Here is a 24,058-nt window from a genome sequence, read left to right as displayed (position 1 = left end):
CTATATTGCGGTAGAGGTCATTGAAGGTAACTTGAGAGTGCTCCGGAGTAAGAGCCTAAATGTCCAACGAGACGAAAGATGCACCGAGACAGAAGGTCCAATCGAGCCTGAATGTGCAACGAGATGGAAGGTCCACCGAGACGGAATATCCACTGTTGGACCGTCCATCTCGTTGGACATTTAAACGCCAAATCTGGTTCATGTATTTCCTTTAATATCTCGAATATTTGTTTGAAGGTTTCTATAAAATTGGTGGCATTGTTATTGGAACAAGACAGTCTTTTTAATAAACCAAACTTGCATTTGGTTTTCATCGTTCCTTTACAGGGACACCGAAGTGAATTTTTCGAAGTGTTATTTCTGGTTGCATGGAGCGGCTTTACCTATGGAATTGATTATTTGACCGCTTAACAAACGTCTAGAGCCTTAGTTCCCCTGTATTGATTGAGAGAAGAGAAAACGTCGTGACTAACAATTTTAGCGACGCCCCATGTCACGTCATAATGTATTCAAACATACATAATCTTGAATTTCATGTCGTGGTTAACATATAAATTTTGCTTATCACACCCTATTTGCACGATGTTAAACATGCAAGCAATCAGCCAAATTTAGCCTTCCGAACCTGGCAGTATGTCGTGAGCAACATGGTGCGGTGGATGGTGTGAGGGAAGCCGCATTCTCGCACGCACCTTTTTTGAGAAAAACTCGCAACATGGCCAGCGCATTTTATAGGCTTCAAATTAAGCCAGTTAGATAATGCTTACAGTTCATTTCAGGCTCTTTGCAATGAAGGTATCTGATGTAACATTGTTTTCCCTAACACCCATAACGCCTGGTTTGACCGATTCTCGCTAGCAAATAGGTGGCACGAAGTTTTCTTCATTTGCTGGCGGAAAATTTCGGGCTCCTTATTATAGCGCATTTCTCGCTGAACGTAGGCGATCGCCATTAAACTGCTGTAATTACATGATGCCTTTTTTTATTCGATCACTGCTAGCTGCAAAGTAGATATCATACGGGATCGGATAAATAAATGATCAGCCACAATTTGGCTGATGCAATTTGGAGCCGAAATCAAAGATGATGTCATGTTTTAAGCGATTAGCACTTCATTGCGTTTAATTTATATGTCAGCCCACTGGGCTCTTGTAAACGCTGAGCTGCTGATACCTTCACGTACAAATTGTGAATTATAAATTGGTTATGTGAAAGACAACGTGGAAAGCAAGCGTTTGAAAGGGGGAACATCCAAGTCTCACCACGGAAAATGAGGAAAAGGAGCTGGCAGATTTTTTAAAACATAAAGGTCGCATTTTTTTTTCATTCGACTCAATCAGCGCTTGTGATACTTATTGCTTATCGCATGTTGGCAGTTCCTTAGAGCCTTCAAAATTGACGCAATGGCAGGGGAAATTGTATAACCTTCCGAGGCGTTTCCCAAGAGCAACGGTGTCGTTTAAAGCTGCTATGTTCACGTCAGAGACGTAAACAGAATTCCAGTTCGGGGTTGAAAACGCCAAAAAAGGAGAACGAACATGAAAGAAACAAAACAAAACAACGAAAACAACAACAAAAAAACAGGGAATCAAAAGCAAAAACTCCGATGTGTCATGAGCGTACTTTGCATATCAATCATCATCATCATCATCAGCCTACTCAGCCTACTGCATCGCCTTATGATTATGTGTCATTTAAGTTTAGTTTTCTCAGGGACGTTGAACAACGGCTCACAACGGCAGCAACAGCAGAACAAAGGAGGTAGCAGCAGACATTAAACTCTCTCAAGGCTGTGTGAAGCTTGCGACAGAAACGTGATGACCAGTAGGCGCTATTTAATGATAGCCACAGTTACTTGCCTCGTATTCCTCCCGCTCTCTCCCCCCTCCCCCGAGCTGGAAAGTTTCGCCCCGTCCCGGCCCCCAACTCCGCACGCCGGTTCAGAGGACGCAACTATGCCATCGCTGGAGCCCGTGGCGCCCTCCTTCAGAATGCCGCCGATCCTTTTCTGCAGGGCCGCAGCCGGCGCTTGGTAGAGGAAGACATACGATTTTCGAGCGAAGCTGTCTGTTGCTAGGATCCAGCAGATCAGCTGCCGCGAGAGACCGAACGTAGTAGACCACCAATTTTCAGCGCATGAAAAAAAATCTATAAAAAATTGGCTGGCGATTATGATTCTCCCTAATACGATATTTGGGCACAACTGCTTAGCTGTTTTGACTGTGCAAAATATGCTGAGGCACATAATTTCAGACGGACATATTTGTATGGTTACAGAAAGCTCGTATTTCCAGTGGCTGACGAAGCACATGCACCCTTTGCCTCGCTCATTCTTCAGCACTCACTCGGGGTTCTGGCGTCAGCGAAGCTGGGCTTCCGCTTTGGCAGCTCTTTTAGCTGCAGCGGCTGACGAAGCGCACGACCGGTTGCCTCACTCGCAGTTCAGCACCCACTCCTGATGTCTGCAGTTCGTTGAGGAATCAATCACTCGTGGGTTCTCTCGACGGTGAGCCTCCGCGATGGCGGCGAGAAGTGCGTCTCAGGAAGGGAACGCGAACTGCGTCTTAAACGAACGCACATTATAGTCACGCGCATGCCCCCTCACGTTTTCGCCAAGCGTCGCGCCGTCGAGCGCCTCGTGCGGGCACAGCATACTGCCCCCTCCCCTCCCCACCGCACACTTTCGGAGAGCGCTGGCTCGCGCCGCCGCGGCGAATCGCCCTCCCCTCTCAATGTCGCGACGCTTTCCTTCTTTGCTTTCTTTGACTCCTAGGTCTTCCATTCGTTTTTCACTCATCGTTCTCCCCATCGTTCGCTCGGTCTCGACGACGCGGATGAGCCCAGGGACGGGCGCCAAAGGGCTGCGCCCTAAAATGATCGCTGAGTCTCCCTATTTTGATATAACACGTCCTATATTGCAGCTGGAGACGAAATCTTCCTAGCAGTACATTAGTGTTTGTAGATGAAGCCGACTTCAAGAGAACCGGTGTAAGCTTGATTTTTGTAAGCTGGCTTCCTCACACTGTGTGTTGCACAGTGTGGCACAGTAATCTACAAAGGGAGTATGGTTACAGCCTCACTTTACACTTCATGCCGCCTCCGTCTCTATCCTGAGTCGAGATTCGTCGCGAAATTGACCTGTAGGAGGCGACAGCGTCGCGCTGCCAGTGTGGATACTCCGCTGAGAGGTAGCGGGCGAATGCACGCTGTGGGCTCGCTTTGTGCCTGTTTCGCGCCGTATGTGCACACGAACGGTGTTGACAAGAGTGGTATGCTGTAGTTATGTTCCTGGACGTTCAATGTATCGCACGGAAGCCGTAATATGTTTTCATTACAACGTCAAAAAGCGGCGACCCATCGGGAATTACTGAACGGCCAAAATAATCCCAATGAACCTGCACACCGTGGCTCGTAGAAAGCTCTATCTTTCCCGAACGCGACTTTTAACACTGCATAAAAACAAGCATAGGGACAAATCAGGAAGCCCCGATCTCAGGAATTCAGTTGACAGCAGTTTCAGTCGCTTTTATTTGTAACATGACGCATAATTGCATTTACAGGATGCCCTGAAACGGTAACAGAACTCACAATTTTTTTATAATAGCTAGCCGAATGTCTTTTTTTTATATTCCCTACGTTCCCTACGTCCCTACGTTCGAAACGGTCGCACAGAACACCACGTTTCCCGTTGATATCGCGGCCGATTTCTGAAAGGCACCGATGAATTTTCGCCGCTGGTTTCCTTTTCACCTTGGGCTTACACAGTCCGTGCACTGTATCCAACCATTGCGACCCGGGGTTTATTCAGAATTTCGATTTGGAGAGGGTGTAAAAATCCTCCGCGAGGGGGGGGACTGTTGAGGGGGTGTGTGTATGAATCCCTGGGCGGGGTGCCAGGCCGTGGTTGTGAAATCTTTTTTTTTGGGGGGGGGGGGGTTCCAAATCCTTGTGGGGGGACGGGTGTCATGGGGTGTTGAGCGGCGTGTATAAATCCCTGATTGCGGAGACGAACCGCTCCTTTTAGATGCGACGCATCTCTTTAACTCGCCTTGTTAAACGCAAGTTAAGCCGGATGCACGCATCCGGCGTCCATCAGCGCGCCTCTCCCCCATTCTCCTCGCCACGCCAGCTGCACGCTAACGCCGCTCCCTGAAATTACTAAGGTAGCGCCATCTTTAGATCTCACCGCGTTTCGCCCTCGCCCGCGCTCCTTTACTCCTTCGTTTCTTGCCATTTTCTTTTTAGCCGGCGAACGCCGCGCGCCATTGGCCAACGGCCAGTGACGTATACCTCGTCCCCGCGTTTGTTTTTTCTTCTCTTCGCCGCCACTGTCCATTCGCTTGTGTTGTTGTGCCGAGTTGTTGTGCCTTCGGTGCTTGAATAAGGTCAGTGATGGAAAAAAAACTTTTCCTAATTCCGACCGGCAAACGCAACGCAGAAAGGAGAAAAGTTTGGCTGCACAGAATTGGACGGGCTGACTTCAAGCCCACGCTATCATCACGACTTTGCGAGGTAAGTTTTTGCACTTTCTGTTCCCGCTTTGCCAAATTGTGCGCACGTTTGAGCGGCCACTTACGACGAAATGCGTATTCACTGTGCAACGGTCGACCACCCTTTGTTCTAAGCAGGCATTACAAACTGCGGGCAGTTTGTCACACGTCGTAAGCTTTCCTTTAGGCATGAGTCCGTGTATTGGTTGTGTGCGCTCTTACTTTTTGGTGGAATCAAGGGCGTAGCATCTCCAGCCGGTGGTCGTACGGTTGCCGTACCGCAAAGAATTTCAGCTGCATTCGGGCTCGTTTTGGTCGATGGCAGCTTGCTTCCGACCGTGTAGCGAATGCGTTCAGAGTGCGTGTGGGCTCTGTTGCGTGGAATCTTGTATTGTGTAGGCCCCCCGGTAGTATTATAAGCCCGTTGTTATGACATTGAAGCGATTTGCTGCGCAACGTGCGGCGCACATTGGGGCAATTAAAGGGAAAAAAGTTTGCGGCTAGGGTAAAAAGCTTACCTAATTTAGTGACCGCGCCGTTACGCTAGCGTTCATTCGTAATTTCTGTTGTCGCTTCGTTAAATTCGTGCGCATTTGAGTGGCCACTTGAAATGCATGTTTGCCCCGCTTGCTTTACATGTGAGGGCGTGAACTTGCAGGTTGTGCGCTTACTTCATTTTAATTGTCAACGGTGTAGCATATCCGGTCATTGTCATGTGACCCAAAACACGCGATGTAAATGTATTCTCAGCAGACCTATTTTTGTTCAGCATTTATCAGCCGCAAGTTGACGTTGGATGTGGCACTGAGCAAGTGCAGAAATGCGAATTCAACCCTGCCACGTTTGAACGATCGCTATTGTCTGGCATTATACCTATACTTGCGGAGCGTTTGTGGCAGATCTGAGACTCTGTGGTGCAATTTTCGTCTTTCTCAATAGGATCATTTCACCGAAGACCAATTTGAGAAATGGATATTGGAGAAGCTTGGCGTTAAAAAGCTGGAACAAAATGCCATTCCCAGCATTTTTTCACACAGGAAGCCACCACAGCAGCGCAAGCCACCTGCTCGACATAAGAGCACCATTTTACTGTTTTGTCTACTGGATACCTTTCCACCTTTGCGTCTCCAATCCTACCTATGCATACAGGAAATGCACCATTATGCAATCAACGTTACTGACGAGGCCCCGAATAATCCAAGGAGTCTTTTGCTGCTGGTGAGTACACGTAATTTCCACAATTTATGTGTGCTAAAGTTTCTCACAAGTTTCGCAGCTTACTTTTTCCAGGTTTCATTCAGTTTTGCAGTCATCAGAGGGGCAGATTCCTTACCTGCTACGGAATGGGGCTCCAGTGTCCTTTCAGCATGTATTTTTTTCACCTTGCACCGCCCTCTAATAGTGCAGGATTGTTGTTGGAGTATTTAATTTCACCACTACATTGATGTAATAGGTCCAGACAGACAGACTTCATGGCGTGACAGCAATGAACTCCTCCTTCAGCAGCTGCCCACGTAGATTGTAAGTTCTCTTTCTGCGTGTCATTAACTTACTTTGCAAGTGAACACACTGTTCATGACTTCTCCCTTCTTTGCAGCCGCCCCTCCAGTGGCCAACGCAGACATTCCCGGCTGCTCCTGGCATGGTACAGACTACTCGCGTACTGCACTGCAACTTGACATGAGTGATGTCGTGTGACAGTCTCTGCTGGTGTGTTTCATCTGCAGGCGCTCAAGCTGCTGCTTCACCTCAAAACCATCTCCTGGCTGCTGTGGCCCACCAAGACCATTTGCTGGCTGCTGCTGTCCACCAAGACAGTGAGTGCCGCTTGCAATTGCGTTGCCGGCATGTTTCACTGGCAGACTCGAAACCCTGAATTCCACTTTGCTCCTTCACACGCAGGTCAAACCTCGCCCTCTAGTCCAAGATGCTTCCCTGCTCCAGCAACGTGGAACGCATCCTCTGATTCCTGTAAGTGTTTGCCTTGTGGACAGCAGGAGCCACAGTCTCCGAGTGGGCTGCTTGTCTTCTCCCTTCTTTGCAGCCGCCCCTCCAGCGGCCAATGCAGACATTCCCGGCTGCTCCTGGCATGGTACGGACTACTCGCCTACTGCACTGCCACTTGGCACTTATCTTGCTGAGATGAGTGATGTCGTGTGACACTGTCTCTGTCGGTGTGTTTCTTCTGCAGGTGCTCAAGCTGCTGCTCCACCTGAAGACAATCTCCTAGCAGCTGCTTCACCTCAATGCCATTTCCTGGCTGCTGCTGTCCACCAAGACCGTGAGTGCCGCTTGCATTGCGTTGTCGGCATGTTTCACTGGCGAACTCGAAACCCTGAATTCCGCTTTTCTCCTTCACACGCAGGTCAAACTTGGCCCTCTAGTCCAAGATGCTTCCCTGCTCCAGCAACGTGGAACGCATCCTCTGCTGCCTGTAAGTGTTTGCCTTGTGGACAGCAGGAGGCACAGTCTCTGAGTCGGCTGCTTATGTCTTCTCCCTTCTTCTTTGCAGCCGCCCCTCCAGTGGCCAATGCAGACATTCCCGGCTGCTCCTGGCATGGTAAAGACTACTCGCCTACTCCACTGCCACTTGGCACTTATCTTGCTGAGGTGAGTGATGTCGTGTGACACTGTCTCTGCCGGTGTGTTTCTTCTGCAGGCGCTCAAGCTGCTGCTCCACCTCAAGACAATCTCCTAGCTGCTGCTTCACCTCAATGCCATTTCCTGGCTGCTGCTGTCCACCAAGACCGTGAGTGCCGCTTGCATTGCGTTGTCGGCATGTTTCACTGGCGAACTCGAAACCCTGAATTCCGCTTTTCTCCTTCACACGCAGGTCAAACTTGGCCCTCTAGTCCAAGATGCTTCCCTGCTCCAGCAACGTGGAACGCATCCTCTGCTTCCTGTAAGTGTTTGCCTTGTGGACAGCAGGAGCCACAGTCTCCGAGTGGGCTGCTTATGTCTTATCCCTTCTTCTTTGCAGCCGACCCTCCAGTGGCCAACGCAGACATTCCCAGCTGCTCTTGGCATGGTAAAGACTACTCGCCTACTGCACTGCCACTTGGCACTTATCTTGCTGAGGTGAGTGATGTCGTGTGACACTGTCTCTGCTGGTGTATTTCTTCTGCAGGCGCTCAAGCTGCTGCTCCACCTGAAGACAATCTCCTGGCTGCTGCTTCACCTCAATGCCATTTCCTGGTTGCTGCTGCCCACCAAGACCGTGAGTGCCGCTTGCATTGCGTTGTTGGCATGTTTCACTGGCAGACTCGAAACCCTGAATTCCATTTTGCTCCTCCACACGCAGGTCAAACTTCGCCCTCTAGTCCAAGATGCTTCCCTGCTCCAGCAACGTCGAACGCATCCTCTGGTGCCTGTAAGTGTTTGCCTTGTAAACAGCAGGAGCCAAAGCCTCCGAGTGGGCTGCTTATGTCTTCTCCCTTCTTTGCAGCCGCCCCTCCAGTGGCCAACGCAGACATTCCCGGCTGCTCCTGGCATGGTAGAGACTGCTCGCCTACTGCACTGCAACTTGGCACTTATCTTGCTGAGATGAGTGATGTCGTGTGACACTATCTCTGCCGGTGTGTTTCTTCTGCAGGCGCTCAAGCTGCTGCTCCACCTCAAGACAATCTTCTGGCTGCTGCTTCACCTCAATGCCATTTCCTGGTTGCTGCTGCCCACCAAGACCGTGAGTGCCGCTTGCATTGCGTTGTTGGCATGTTTCACTGGCAGACTCGAAACCCTGAATTCCATTTTGCTCCTCCACACGCAGGTCAAACTTCGCCCTCTAGTCCAAGATTCTTCCCGGCTCCAGCAACGTGGAACGCATCCTCTGCTTCGCTTAAGTGTTTTCCTTGTGGACAGCAGGAGCCACAGTCTCCGAGTGGGCTGCTTATGTCTTATCCCTTCTTCTTTGCAGCCGACCCTCCAGTGGCCATCGCAGATATTCCCAGCTGCTCCTGGCATGGTACAGACTACTCGCGTACTGCACTGCCACTTGGCACTTATCTTGCTGAGAAGAGTTATGTCGTGTGACTGTCTCTGCCGGTGTGTTTCTTCTGCAGGCGCTCAAGCTGCTGCTTCACCTCAAGACCATCTCCTGGCTGCTGCTTCACCTCAAGACCATCTCCTGGCTGCTGCTTCACCTCAGGACAATCTCCTGGCTGCTGCTTCACCTCAATGCCTTTTCCTGGCTGCTGCTGTCCACCAAGACCATGAGTGCCGCTTGCATTGCGTTGTTGGCATGTTTCACTGGCAGACTCGAAACACTGAATTCCATTTTGCTCCTCCACATGCAGGTCAAACTTCGCCCTCTAGTCCAAGATGCTTCCCTGCTCCAGCAACGTGCAACGCATCCTCTGCTTCCTGTAAGTGTTTGCCCTTGGACAGCAGGAGCCACAGTCTCCGAGTGTATGCTTATGTCTTCTCCCTTCTTCTTTGCAGCCGCCCCTCCAGTGGCCAACGCAGACATTCCCGGCTGCTCCTGGCATGGTACAGACCACTCGCCTACTGCACTGCCACTTGGCACTTATCTTGCTGAGGTGAGTGATGTCGTGTGACACTGTCTCTGCTGGTGTATTTCTTCTGCAGGCGCTCAAGCTGCTGCTCCACCTCAAGACAATCTCCTGGCTGCTGCTTCACCTCAATGCCATTTCCTGGCTGCTGCTGTCCACCAAGACCGTGAGTGCCGCTTGCATTGCGTTGTTGGCATGTTTCACTGGCAGACTCGAAACCCTGAATTCCACTTTGCTCCTTCACACGCAGGTCAAACTTCGACCTCTAGTCCAAGATGCTTCCGTGCTCCAGCAACGTGGAATGCATCCTCTGCTTCCTGTAAGTGTTTGCCTTGTGGACAGCAGGAGCCACAGTCTCCGAGTGGGCTGCTTATTTCTTCTCCCTTCTTCTTTGCAGCCGCCCCTCCAGTGGCCATTGCAGACATTCGCGGCTGCTCCTGGCATTGGTAGAGACTACTCGCCTACTGCACTGCCACTTGGCACTTATCTTGCTGAGATGAGTGACGTCGTGTGACAGTCTCTGCTGGTGTGTTTCATTTGCAGGCGCTCAAGCTGCTGCTTCACCTCAAGACCATCTCCTGGCTGCTGCTTCACCTCAAGACCATCTCCTGGCTGCTGCTTCACCTCAGGACAATCTCCTGGCTGCTGCCTCACGTCAAGGCCATTTCCTGGCTGCTGCTGCCCACCAAGACCGTGAGTGCCGCTTGCATTCAATGATAGCCGGCTATAGGATGGGTCAAAGATAAATTTTCTTTATAGTTCAGACTGCTGTGTCCACCAGATTGCATTAGGAAGGAAGGAAGTTCATATTTGCTTGTATCTTATTATTTGGTATGTGCTTGGCTGTAAAGTGTAAAGTGAAGTTGCCAAAATATTGGTAATAGACGCCTCAATCATATTTTATGGTTGTGAATTAGTTTTAGTCTCAGGATTCATGCACAGAATTTTGCACACATTCTTGGTTCTTTTTTATGTTACGACATTTACTGTCGATTGTAAAAGTTTGTTCGGAAAACATAGTTTCGTTCGGCTTCAGTCTCAAGATTTTTGACACAAAAGAAATTGTGCAATTTATGGTCAATTGAACCTATAAATGCGGTTGTGTGCCTTTTAAAAAAGTTGTGACGACAAATACCAATACAAGTTCTCTACAGGTGCACATCACATCTGATATTGTTTTTAGAAGCCACCACCAGAAAACATGATTGCAATTGTAGTGGGGGTCCAGTTTTGTCTAGTTGTATCACTTGAGTGCTAATGTGTAGTGAGCACACTGATAACTGTTTTCAGTGGTCCCTCTAGTGCACCAATGTTGTGATCGTCACGGGCATGAAATTCTGAAGTTCTGTTATTTCTTCTTTTTTTTGTTCAGACTACGTTTTTTGTGTGTGTCATGTCAAGTTAACCAAAATTTCAAGATATCCAAGTTTGACGCCACGAGGGCTAACTGTATATATAACTTGAAATTGTGCCATTAGTCAGAAATTGTTGCGTTTCATTTACTAACAGAGCCTCCAGACATACACCTGTAACCATGAATTGCATTAGGGCACCATGGTGATAGGTCGTAAGCCTCCAAGGCCCTGGTGATGACACGCGCAGCACCATGGTACTGCGCATGCCATCACCTTAAAAAGACGGTGTGAGGATGCTCAACACCCTTTTTTTAGGGTGTTGAGCGTCCTCAACACCCGTTTTTAAGGGTGTTGAGCATCCTAAACACCCTTTTTTATAGGTGTTGAGCGCAACACCCTTTTTTTGTTCTTACACATTTTTTCGTCCGTACACCCTTTTTTTGCGAAAACACCTTTTAAGGGTGTTAGCCATGGGACAAGGTTTTTACACCCTTTTCGGCCAAAAAGGGTGTAAAAAAGTTTAGTGTGTAGGAAGAATGGCCGCCCTAAGTTATGGGCATCCGTAAATTGTAACTGTCCATAAATGAAAGATGTCACTGGTCTCCACCAGGGTTTAGAGTTACGGTCTGTTGTTGAAATAAAAATGATTTATAATATAACCATTGCATAGGTAATAGAAGAACAGCGGTAAGTGACTGAAGCTTTAATTTTGTGCCACGTTGTACATTGTCCCACAAGAAACTACAAATCAACATTGTATCCTGCGCAACCTCCCTTACAGTTAATAATTACAAAGAATATTTCGAAAGAGCTTCAAACATGTAGCTGCTGTTTAGTTATCAGACTTCGCAGCGTCTTTGTTCTTCTTCATAGATTTAATATATTTTATTGGTAGAAATGTCGGTTTCGTTTCTTTTGGGAAGCTTGTATTCCAATAAAAATGATCATGTTTTTTTTCTACGTTGTACACCAAATATGTTTAATGTTTTTGTGGATTCGTATATCTTATTGTAAACCCGGATGCATATGTAATGCTGTGGGCTAACTTGTACTGCTAGCCGGCTACACCCTCAAGCTTTGTAAGCAGCATTTACCCTCGGCAACGAAGCAATTGTACGTGGGGAATAAAATAGATCGGAGAAGAAATGGAATGTTAGTCTTGCCGCAGTTTTCATGCGGCTAGTTCAGGTTCAAGAGAAGTTCCCAAATCATCGTGACATCGTGTAGCTAAGTATTACTATACTTTGTCCAAACCATTTTCAGGTTTTTATTAAGCTTAAGAGCATGCGGTACGCCAATAGTCGCTGCAATAAGATAGGCGACATTCACTAAAAATGTTTGAGAGCTGTAACGTGATGGGATGGCGTTCGCTCCTCTGAAATGTGCACATTTTCCTATCGTTTGTGCTCAAGTTCCACGCGGAAAATTCTTACCAGCATTCCTACTTTACGTAACTGTAGTTTTACTAAATACTCGAAACTTCACTAAGGCTGCCATTGAAGTAACAAAACAACTCAATTGACCATGAACATGCACAGCAATCTATGGACAGCTGCCGTGTCTTCACTCGTGTGACAATGACGTCGATGTCATTACCATCCTACGTACTGTTTTTGTCTTTTATCTTGTTAATTGCAGTCACCATATCTCATTAAATTTATCCTGTGGGACAGCAAGCCCTGCAATTAAAAGGCTTACCGGTTTCTTTCTTATAAAAAAGCAGCGTCTCTTCGTCTCTGTGTATTTGGGCAGTACAGAAGTACCATCCTCTGTATGCTTGCATCGGCAACTTGATCTGCACCATAGGACAAGGAACTCCCGCTTTTGACATGAACAACTTTTATTACACCTTTTTACATAAGTACAACGCAACCACCGGCTTACCACAAAAGCATAGGCGCAGGAAGGGGCCATCACACAAACACAACAAATGTGCACAACACCGTCTGATGAAAGCACTTTAGAATATGTTATAGATATCATCAAGCAGCAGCACTTCCACGCACACGAATTTGTTTTCTGAAAAAAAAAATGGGCCACCATAAAAATGTACTTCGATCACTGCGACTGTCGACTGTACAGGTTCCGGCAAGTAACATATTCATTGTATTCACAAGCACCAGGAATTTAAACCAGCAGATAAGCATACCCTGCTTCCGTTGTGCCCACCTTGATAACGCCCTTTGCAGGAACAAATTACTTTTTGTGCGTGCGTGTGTGTGTGCGTGTGTGTGCGTGTGTTTGTGTGTGTGTGTGTGTTTGAAGCACCGCGTAACACGATTGATTGATTATATGGTCTAACGCGCCGATCCTTCACAGGTGATGAGGCGCGTCGTAGTGGATGGCTGTGGTTTCATTTTGTACATCTGGGGATCTTTAGGATGCGCCGAAATCTCGACAACTCGACACACGGGCGTTAATGCTTTCCCCTCCATGCAACTGAAACACTAGCATTAACACGCAGGCTATAGTGTACTGCTGAGAGTGAGTAATAAAATTTTGGCCTAAAGTATTGTATTTGACCCTCCGTTACAATGTGGCCAAGCAAGTCCTTCATAGTAGCCTTTGTTACCTAAATTTACACTTCTTTTTCTTGCGCGATAAACGTTAATGTTATACGTATTTTCCTTGTACGATACGAAATAAAAAAAATATGGATCGGCTTCAAAAACAGATGGGTTACTACAGTTATGTTGATCGATATCTCAGCGTGAGTTTTTCACACAAAAAAAACTTTATCCGCCTAAAAGGTTGACAGCCCAATCAGCAAACCAAACGTAGTTTTGCTCTCTATGCTAAGCACCTTCTGAAACCATACAAACGCATTCCAATAGTTCTTCCGGTCGTTCAGCATTGTTTATCTAACGCATACCAATAAGAAAGATCAAGCATTAGACTATGCCAAGATCAGAGCTGTCACCAATTCTGCCGTATTTTGCCCGTGTTTTGGTGGGGTGAGACACGGGGCGCTTTTTGCCCACTCCGGCCTAATACAGAAAGTAAATGCGGGGCGTGTATACACTGTCGCCCTTTTACAAGTGTGTTGAACAGGACACAGAGACGGTCTTTGAAACGATGAAAGGGGGCACAAGTACGCAGGTACTTTGAGAGCTTTTTTGTAACAACCGTACAAAAAAGTGATTTTCTATCTAGAACTAGGAGATTTACAACATTTACGAAATGAAATAGAAGCACAGCTACAAAGAACACTTTACAGGGTTTAATTACTCAGAAAGGACATTAAACATCTTGGTGCTGAGACGTACACCGTGATTAGTAACTCGTGTATTGAGTTTAACAAGCACTGTTATGCCAGCGAAGCTGATAAGGCAGTCCGGGTCACGGCACAGGTATAAATGCAATAAATACGACTTTACAACATGACACATGTAATGAACTATATACACTAAGTTTTCAGTTAGATTTTTTGTCGGTTTGTGCAATGGGACCTTTCTGGAAATAAATTTCATAACAGGCCCGCGAAGGAACCTAATGAGCTTACCCGCAAAAATTGTGAACATGCCATGGCGCATTCTAATCTTTCGATGGGGTTACATCGTAGACAAGCAAAATCTATTATGAGATGACGTGCTAAAGTAGGGTAGATGAAAAAGGCTATGAGTAGTGACCTTCTAGGCAAAGCATAATAACTGCTTTCTTCAAACAGTCATACGGCATCTTGAAGGGACAAGGAATGAACATGCGTACCGGGTGAGTAAACGTTGACGGCTTTCCTGAAAAACGACTCTCCTTTGTTTATTCTAATTTCTAGGCTACGGTGCTTGTTCTGGTGAAGCAAAAATTATCTCAGCAACATGCTCATGTAGCAAAGAAAGAAACAATTATTTGTAGTCTAGGGCTCTGGCGTCGATTTTATTACGACGTTGTGTGTCTGTATGTGTAAAGGGGCCCTGCGCGCTAATCTTCTCTCAATATAATTAGAGCCAATAAATGTGAGCTTGTCTTTCGTCGGGGCAGGTTTTCTATACAACAACGGGTCACGGCCCGCAGAAAACCATCTCGCACAAACCACAATTTCGTAGTGCAGCGCCCTATCACTACTCCTACCCCGTTTTCTGTGACCTAAAAATTGATTTGGTATTCTTATAGGTTTTCCTTTTAAATATTTCTTTCGTCATTTTTCTGCAGTACAATATTATCTGGTCATTTTAGATGTGTAAAAATGGGGGCCATCCCGCAACGCCGCTACTAGATGAGCTATTAAACGATCCAGTCATAGCGAGCACAGGTGCAGACCAAGACACTCCCACGAGTGCAGTGAGCAGACACGTTGCGAACACAGAACGCCCAAGCGGCGGATCTGTTAACATTCTAACCGGAACTGATTTATTTCAGAAAAACATCAAAACACAAATGAGTTATGTCAGGTAAAAACTCAGCAATTTGTATATTTAAAATTGTACTGATTGCAGGCACGGTTAGTGCAGTGAGATTTAGCTGCCGACGACGAATGTGGCGTAAGCCTGATGGTTTCTTCCCAAAGAAGACAGGACTAGGAGCCCCGACCGGAAGACCAGCTCAATTTCAAGAAAACGTTGTCTACGTAAAAAGCCCGGACTCCTTGCTTTTTCTTTTTTTAGAGAGGCAAAGTTCAAGGGGTTGGTAATAGAGCAGCGCGTAGCTTTGGATTAGTAGCCGCTTTTATCATTGCGAGACTCCTGATATCGCCTTTATTCGTGTTTTATTAAACGGTGCGACTGCATTCAGGTTCATTAGCAACTTCATTAGCAATGATCATCAGTGAATTTTAAGGGTTCGGCTTTATTTTCTACTGATAACGTTCTGGCCGAACTATTTTACAATGTAGGATAGACTTTTTGCATGATGCTTGTCAAGTGTAATTGCAACTTTTGTATCCATGAAGAGAAAAGGTTATGGATAAACGAAACAAAAAACTCAGCAGCTTCAATCTTTTGAGCAGAAGCAACAAAGACTGAATTATTTTTATTTTAGTTTGTACAGCTGCAAAGAGCAATTTTTTTTAAAGCGAGAAGTGGCTGCTGTTACAGGTGCCTAATAAACAAGCTTGAATTCACGACTGTAAAGCCCCTCAAAAACAGCTCCTTGCCTTAGAACCCTAAGCTGCTTTCGATATTATTGTTAGTGAAACAAACGTACGCATATTCCTTACATTGTGCTGTAACTCACTCGTGGTATTACCATACATTTTGCCATCGAATATTTCAGAAGAACAAGAATACCTATTTGTTCCATTGATATAGTTTTAGAAAAACATGGCCAAGTGTAAGGCTTCTTTTAAAACAAGGTATTCCGTGTTTTTATGCTTATCAAGTGTTGCTTTCAGGTAAAACGCGCTTCTACACCCCACAATTGATAAAACACTAAAAATAATGAGCACTCTAGTTTTTGATGTTGTTTGGATGAAAATGCTGCAATAAATCTTACATGAAGGATGAGCCAAAATCACTGTTTTATGCTACCAAAATGAGAGATGGCTCGTATATTGTACCACACTCTTGCGTAGTTTCCTTATTGACTAACACAAAACCACGAATAGCTGACCTCCATTGGGGGATAGATTATACCCGCGCACTGTTGGGGCTGTGATTAGTGGGGTTTTCACAAAGTATTTTTGTATACCGCAAAAAGTCGTTTGAAGGCACGATTTCAGCCTAAGCTGGATGTGTTCTGGCGAATGCTCACACCTGTTATGCTTCTGTCGTGTGTAGCTTACACAAGCAAGCATTGCAAATGACTGCATGCTTAAAACCACAAAAAAAATATCGGTTGATTTTTGAGAGTGCTTCGTCCTTTGAAAGCTTGGTCTGACGCAGAGCTATCAAAAGTGTGAAGAAAAAAACGGATAAAGAAGATAACGAAAAAATACGGGTAATTTATTTCCCGCATGGGCATGGCTGAGGACTGAAAAAAGAAATCATTTTGCATGTTTTTATAGGGTTTGGTCAGCCTAGACGGAATTTGGCTAATGGTCGAAATTGAAAGGCAGCTTTCACTATTCCGTAGCTCTAAAGAATGGTTTCTCGTAGAAAAATGCTTTTTGTTCATAGTATACAAAACCAGGCGTAATAACTAGACAGGTGAATGCACTACGGCGGAAGCCATTACAGCTGTTTATTGTTAGGTGTTTTTTTTTTTGCTGCAGGAGCTAATGCTAAAGATGGCAACACAGTCACCCAAATTTTATACCGTTAGAAAACTGCTATCTCGGCACAGTCAGAAAAACTATAAGTAGGAATCGCAAATACGAATAAACGCGGTAATATTACCCAGCCTGTTGCAGAACGGTTGACCGATCGGAGTCTCGCGAAACGCTTCTAAGAGCATAAATACAAAAAAATGGTGATATCGCAATCTTAAAAATAGTTCAACTGGGCATTAGTGAAAATCCTCAAAACGCTTTATTTTGGGTGTTTTAATTCAAGAAGTATAGCGAAGGTGGCTTAGTTGGGAGTCCAGACTTGGAAGTCCACGACACAAAATGCCTTTTTTCTCAACCCGGTAAGCCCAGCAGTTACGTTCGACAGGTGCCTTAAATTCCTGCTATCTAGGGGATTTTGCGAACACTGGGTCCGACATTATACTGTGCACTAGTGTGCATTTCTGTAAGAGCCACGAGGATTTCTTCTCTTGCAATGAGGTGTTAAATGATGTAATTTTTCTTGTATTTCTTGCCCCACATGTATGCGGACTTGTTCACCTCGTTGCCCCCGAAGAGTAATTAGTGTTGGCCCGAAAAAGAGCAGCAAGGAATCCAGGCATAAATTAATAATTGATAGCTTTCGCGCACATAATAAACCATCGTTGTGTGTGTAGAATTAGGGATACAACAGGTTTAAGTACAAGGGCTATGGAGATATGGTCTGTCGGGAATGTGTTCGTGAGCACGGGTACTTATGAAGAATAGATAGTCGTTTCAGTGTTTACTCTGTGTGTCAACTTTTGGCAGTGCGCACATTTAAAAAATTCATGACCTCTTTGTTAGAATTATGTACACATAGATACACGAGGTTATGTACACGCCACACAAACAAGAGTGCGTTTTTAGCACCGCATGCTCATGGTGAAGGCTGTGTGAGTTTAAACTGAAAAATAAGCTCGTTTTTTTTACTAACACATGATTCAGCCACCTTCACCGGACACGCTTGAAGCATTGAAAACGCGTCATGCGTTTTTCATGTGAAGGCCATGCCACGTTCCACAAACAGCCATTCCGTCTGCTCTCGGCATAGATTTGTGGCTGCAATACAACCGAGATATCGCTACCAAATTTTCTCTCTTTCTGCAAGCCGTTCCCTTTATGAGCACAGCAGTGATATAATTTTTTATGTTTCAAAGCAAGAGCCATATTTCCGAATAACGTAAAAAATACGAGAAATGACAACCGAAAGGCAATTTTAGGTGGGCTCTTGTCTTATCGAAGTTGCGCAAATATGTCCAAATCTTAATTTTCTTTCTCGAATATAGGTCATCCCTGCGTCTTCTATGTCACCCATGTTTGGAGCTGCTTCAGGTTTTATTCAAAGTAGTGTCTAGCAGGCCTTAAAGGCAGACCGCAAACACGCATCACTACCGTAATATTGTGCCTACAATTCAGTTCAAGGCTTGTACAAACTTCATAGAGACAGGCGTGTCCAAAAAACGCCTGTTTCGGTCGTGGGAAACCATTCCACAATAAAAGCTTCTCTAGTAGAGTGGGGCGTCTTGCTTACCAGCAAGCAAAAGCCGCAAAAAAAGTGTTTTTCTTTACTTCACCGGCCTAAAGTGCTGTGATTATTTCTTATTAAATGCCTGGAAGACCAAACAATTTAAATCCAAAAAAGCACCTTACTGAAGAGAAATTCATTCGACAAAAATGTGTTGGACAGTGGCTAATTTTTACAGTGCTTGAATCGACGAACGTGGCCGAAGAAGTTTGAGGCACCGGATAATGACGAAATTATCACTTTTCGTATTAGCAGATTAAGTTTTGGTGTAAGCTTTAGTTTTGCCAATTTTACGCTCGCGTGGGTCGAAAAACACGCTTGGGTCCAGTTTGTGGTGCTCTACAGACAACTTTGGCCGGTAGCACACGACACAGGGTGTAGCGGTTAGAGAAAGCAGTTCGACACTTCTTCCCACTGTGTTGTCCGGTGCGCCTACTTTCCAGCACGAGCTCTCGAGACGATATTTTGTTAATTTCGGAAATCAATATGGGGCAAGTATATTGGAACAGCCTTTCTCGAGGACATCGTTTCCACCATGACGGCTGTTTGCACATGCGGCACGAATTTTGGCAGAAGTGGTCGGGAAAATAATGCTGTTCAAATCCTGTGATATTTTTCAGACACCTTGGGCCTTGCTTGTTTAGCGTTGCTACTAAGGTTTTTATTTAGCTGCTGCGAGTAATTTTGCAGCGCTGTATCCAGGCAATCGTGGTGTATGGACTTCACCATATCCTTGAAGGACGTTCATAGGACGTTCCTTGTTCATATATGTTGACGTCCTCTTTGGTCCTGTTAGATATTGACATCCTGTGTGACATCGTGTTCATCAGTTTTTATGGTCATCGCAAGCCGCAGCTGTGCCGCTGTAGTCATTCTGGACGGTGCTGGATAAAATATCTGTTGTTTGAATCTGGCAAACTCTCGAAAGCTAATGCTTAGGCCATGCCGCGAAGATGTGTGCCCTGACAAACCTGCAAGCTAGATTTGTTATCGGCGGCTGAAAAACTGGAGAGACATTTTCGCCTCTGGTAGGCCTGCTGGCTATCAGTGTCTCTGAGGTTCCCATCAATCATGTAAGGAAACAAGCTACAGAGCTCCACATGATAAATACGTAGGGAAACCCATGAGGACTTGAGCGCACATTTCCCTCAACGCCAGATTATTCCCGAGAGAATAAACCAGACAATTCACACGATCGTTTCCGACGCGTCACTGTTCTTTTCACTCGCAACGACTGAACCGCTAAGCACTGTGTTTTCGTGTTCAGGCACGTCACTTTCAGGAGACGTCTCCACCGGCTCCTGGTTAGGCTTAACACGGAGCACGGTTTGAATGAGCGTTCTCATGGCCAGGTCTGCGGTGTCATCGGTGGTCGGTCCACCGTTGTCCACGCGTTGAACGACGGAGTATGGTTTGAGCGTGCTGAGCCTGGTGTTGTCGAGGATCGAGTGATTGGCCCCCACGATGACCACCGTGGCGGCCGCGTCGAATTCCCCGGCCGACAGCCGCTGCTTGGTCTTGGAGAGTGTGCACAGGGCATCTCGAAACGCCTCTCTGTACTTGACGGACATGAGTGAGTAGAGTATTGGGTTGATTGTGGCACTGAAGTAGTACAGGCAACCTGGAAAAAGAAATGCAAAAGGGTGAAAAAAATAGTATATAAGGGTTGCGCATTTTTTACCCATTAAATTTTGTCCAGCAGAAATACCGAAGTCGCGAAATGAGAATCAAACATTTCTGCCGTTTAAAATTTCAGGAATATTACGAAAAGATGCCTTTGTCGCACTGCGTGACGGCAAATGTCGTCGAAACAATATTTTTTGCCGGCCTGCCACTTTACTACTTTGCCGTTCTTCGTTCCTTCCCCTCACTTTATTTTACTCCTATCTCGCTCTTCTAGCGATTCACTGCATGGACGTTCTCTCCATGCAATTCCATTTTGCCGCTTACGGTGCTAGCATGCCTTTTTTAGGATAGCGCTCAGTTGCTTCTTGTTTTTTTTGTATCTTACTCTGCCTAGAACAGCACGAGCGAGAGCTGTGTTGTTTTTGAGCTCACTTTTATCTAGCAGGTGCTGGAGTCTTTCTGTGACATTTTGACGCATTGGTTTTTATTAGTACGTCAAAACCCATTCCAAAGTATGTTCTTGGCTAAAAAAACATGGCAATGGCTGGGTAAATGCTTATATGTTGTCTTAAACGTTTTGAGGGCTGCCTTTGAGCAACCTAATCAAGACATCTGTGACTAAGGCCGGCAGTTTTAGTTGTTTGGAAGGACCCTCCCTACATACACTCTTACTCGTGGAATTCTGAAACGTTTGCCCAGATCCCAGATGGCGGATTAGAGAGGCAGACACAAATATACAGATGGGCAGACGAACGTTTTCACGGAAGTAGCCTAAGAAATAATGTGATCTTTATAACAAAGGCGATAGTAAACAAAGAAAATTAATTGCTGGCTCCAACGTAGCTGAGAAAGTCTTACCAGCCGTGTAGTAGAGAACCTCGTTGAGGGTTCGGAGTCCGGTGGTCCACTGGCTTGGACTAACGTACACCACCAACAGGCGTTGCGTGTGGAAGGGTGCCCAGCAGACGAAGAACGCGATGACAACCGCCACTAGAATAAAGGGTGGACGTGGGGCGAGACGTTTAGTGAACTACTTTCTCTGGAGTGAAAATAGATATAAATTCTTTGCTTGGAAAAACTACATATAGCGCCTAATTTTAAAATTTTAAATTGCGCCCTTGTTCTTCTTAACAGGGTCTGGTAGAAGAAATATACACTTTGAAAATATTTGCGTGTTTTATTTGGTCAAACAGATGCGCTGGGTCCACACCGTAAGTTTGAAGCTTTTCGCCGCAGCTGCACTTCAGTAATTTTACTACAGCTATACTACATCTCAATTTCGGCAGCCACTACCTGCGGCTGTTGGCACAACAATTTTTTGCCTGTTTAGGTACCATTTCAACAAAAGGAACTGAAGCTCAAACTCGAAAAAACTCAAATCTATTATGCACTTCAAATGTCCTCTTAAAGTAGTTTTGTCTAACTGTTGCTTCGGTCACTAGTGCTGAGAATTTACATAAGTTTTTAAATCAAGAACTCTACAATATTACAGGTTTGATGGTCATTCTTTGTGTCCCAAGGGACCTTTGGCAACCATCAAGCAAGCGGGGCCTTTCTCGTCACTTCTCTTTCTCGGACCCTCTCCTCTCTGGTGCCACATGACGAGGCGAGGGGGAAACGGCTGCTCCGCCATAGCTGGATTGTTTTGTGCTTCCTGTCCCGTCTGTGGGTGTGATTCGATCCAAGCGAATAACGTGTTTAGGCGAGGGTTGAACGGCTGCTGTTCCGTCGCTTAGTATCGGTGTCTCGCCATGGCTGCCGCAGTAGCTCTGCTGTTTGCGCCGGTCTTTCAGGGAAGTAATCAAATAACGGAGTACGTAGAGCTATGCGAAAGGAAGCGGAATCTGAGGAAAAGGCAAATTTTCAAAAAAAAAACAGCCTACGTAGAGTCTTTGCCTTCGCTGATAACTGGGTTTTGTAGTGTTCAACCTTAGCCCTTGTCTTATACTGCGTATTACGACGGCAGTTTCTTTTCACAAAAAGATTCTCTGGCCACCTAACATCTGCAAGCCATCTGTATTCTACAGAGTTTGTGATAATTGCAGTTTGACCTAAGAGGAAGAACCGCTTACCAAGCATCCTGTGCACTGGCCTCCTCTGTTGCCTGGCCTGCTGTCCTGGCGCCGGCTGGCTTCTGAGCCGGATACCTATCTTTAGGTACAGCACGGCTATCAAGGTCATTGGCAGGCAGAAGAAAGCGAACGTGGAACACTGCAACAGCGGCAGGCTCACAGTCGTCGTGTCCATGGGCAGCGCGCAGAAGGCGGACTCAGGCACAACGCGGCCCGAGCCCACGGGGAAGTCGACAAAGTTCACTCTTGTGTAGACGGCGAACGGGATGGCGCTCACTAGGGACATCACCTGCAAAACCAAGCAATATAATCGTACATAATAGTTAGGCAGATAATGCACAAGGGGTTAATAAGGACGATATGAGCAAAGTGGCTTTGAAACGACGCCCTAGGATTTCGATCATTTGTACAGATTAAAAAACGCTGAAAAGTTGAGCTTCGATTGGTTTATTAGCTTATTAGCAAGGGGCAACATCTCGCAGAAGGGATTATCAAGTTTCGATCGTTAGTTTTAACAACAGGCAATGTACGCGGGTAACTGTTATTAGGCAAGAAGGTTTCACCACTTCGAAGATTGTTATTTGCTTTACAATCATGAAAATACTCAACAGTTTGCAAGTACATAATATTACCTTGGTTTTTTATGATAATGCGATATATCTGCTGCCGGCTGTTTCCGTGTTTTGAGTCAAAATGGCAGCCATTTCTGTAATTTAAATTCGAGATATTACGTCGTATTCCGTACACTGTAAGTTCGTTGTAAAGAGCATGAAGTTCGTTGTGAAGAGCATGAAGCAATGAAGTTCCTTCTTTTTTTTTCGTGGTATTTATGACATCATTCCTTCAGCTGTTTTATACAGCTGACTTTCCAACTGGGTTTAGAACAACCTAACAGCAATGTCGCTTTCCTCTTCTTATGCGATCACAAACTCTCAGCAATAATGTAGACTGGGGTGACAAATCGCAATGTATGTTTAGCAGTGAAGAGCTTTGCTGGACCTAATAAGCTGCATAACCAACCATAAAATGAAACATAGCGACCGTGATGTAGGCCAAAGAGACTCCAATAACACTTAAAATGTGTCTTGCAGATACACAAAGCCGTGTATCCTGAATAGTATTATAAATGTCGTTCCACATGGTCTTTTACTTTATAACTGGGCTGCGAAATTTCGGACTTTGGTTCTGGTAAAATTCAGACGGTGTTGATCGGAGTTTAATTTTATGCAAAATGTTTTTGTTTTTCGAATATTGTATCTTATAAATATCAAATTTTCCGTAATGTAATCCAGATTTTATTCCGCTTTATTTTAAACACTCCAAATTATAAGTGAAATGATATCTCAACATGAACACCTAAGAGCACTAGGAGCAAATTTTTATTGTCTCAGAGATTTCAATGAGAGACCCACATACATGTACACAAGCACGAATAGCTATATGTAAACTATGTGCGGTTCTAATATTACAAACTTCAAGCCTGTTCAAATTCCCACTAGCACACTTTACGAGATTGTTATCGTTGATAGAAGCGCGCTCCTTTTGATCTATGATTTTCAGCATACAAAATGGCCTTTCTAACTTTCCACCTAGAAATAGGTAGGGCGAGAAGCCTCAGCGTGCAGCGAGAAAGCCCTGGCCGCTGCTCAGCGTCGACTCTCCAAGACGAGGTTGGCTCAACAATGTCACTTACTTCATACCTCTGGAAGTTTTCAAAATATTTTATGAGCTGGCTTATGTCATCACTTTCAAGACACATTAACTTGCAAGGTGCACTAAAAGAGTGTAAACGTGCACCCGTCTTGATAAATGTAAAACTAGTGAAAAAGCAGGCATGTCACGGCACGTGATGTCGCAGAAGCTTTTTGTGTCCAAGCAAGTAAGGGTAGGTAATCCTTGCTAACTAAGTGGGGTGGAGGGGAAAAAATAGCCTCCTTGTGGTACTGGTGACAATTCCTAGTTATCTCCGAAAAGTTCGAATGGCCAGTGGTGCCGATCACGTATCCGATATCCTAAAGTCTGAACTTCAATTGTCATTTTTGCCGCCGTGGGCTCTAAAATCGATGTTTACCAAATAAATCTGAATTTTCCAAAATTTCACCTGCGAGCGTTTCGAATTTTTAGGGATTAATCCGGAAACCCATAGCTCTATTGGTAACGATTTCTTTCCGGTTAAAGGGATCTCGGATGTTGAATGGCCACTTACTGCACCATATCGGGTACGCATTTAGGCTTACACGTTGTGTTCGTACTTTTTTCGTGTTTTATACCCAACCACTTTCAAAAAACGTTTTTGTAGCG

The 24,058-nt window shown here is 45.5% G+C and overlaps 1 protein-coding gene and 2 long non-coding RNA genes across 3 annotated transcripts in view; 2 read left to right on the top strand and 1 right to left on the bottom strand.

The window, feature by feature from the left end:
• The first annotated feature begins 6,680 nt into the window (after positions 1-6,680).
• On the top strand, positions 6,681-7,051 carry LOC144141494 (uncharacterized). The gene is made up of 3 exons (XR_013316619.1): positions 6,681-6,771; positions 6,856-6,924; positions 7,003-7,051. It is a non-coding gene; the product is annotated as an uncharacterized LOC144141494 (long non-coding RNA).
• Positions 7,052-8,775: 1,724 nt separating this feature from the next.
• On the top strand, positions 8,776-9,269 carry LOC144141493 (uncharacterized). Its single transcript, XR_013316618.1, has 3 exons — positions 8,776-8,851; positions 8,928-8,975; positions 9,075-9,269. It is a non-coding gene; the product is annotated as an uncharacterized LOC144141493 (long non-coding RNA).
• A 2,907-nt stretch (positions 9,270-12,176) lies between these two features.
• Positions 12,177-24,058, bottom strand: part of LOC144142478 (neuropeptides capa receptor-like) — a 151,407-nt gene continuing 139,525 nt past the window's right edge. Inside the window, exons 4-6 of the mRNA XM_077674020.1 lie at positions 21,758-22,046; positions 20,544-20,675; positions 12,177-19,680 (exon numbers count right to left, since the gene is read on the bottom strand). Coding sequence (XP_077530146.1) covers positions 19,247-19,680; positions 20,544-20,675; positions 21,758-22,046 — 855 coding nt within the window. The 3' untranslated portion in view covers positions 12,177-19,246. The remainder of the gene's footprint in view (positions 19,681-20,543; positions 20,676-21,757; positions 22,047-24,058) is intronic.

This window comes from Haemaphysalis longicornis, unplaced genomic scaffold, assembly GCF_048455015.1.
Source record: "Haemaphysalis longicornis isolate Haplotype H1 unplaced genomic scaffold, Haemaphysalis longicornis Haplotype H1 scaffold_6, whole genome shotgun sequence".
NCBI lineage: Eukaryota > Metazoa > Arthropoda > Arachnida > Ixodida > Ixodidae > Haemaphysalis > Haemaphysalis longicornis.
The sequence above is the reverse complement of the archived record's forward strand: the minus strand, read 5'-3'. Positions and strand labels throughout refer to the sequence as shown.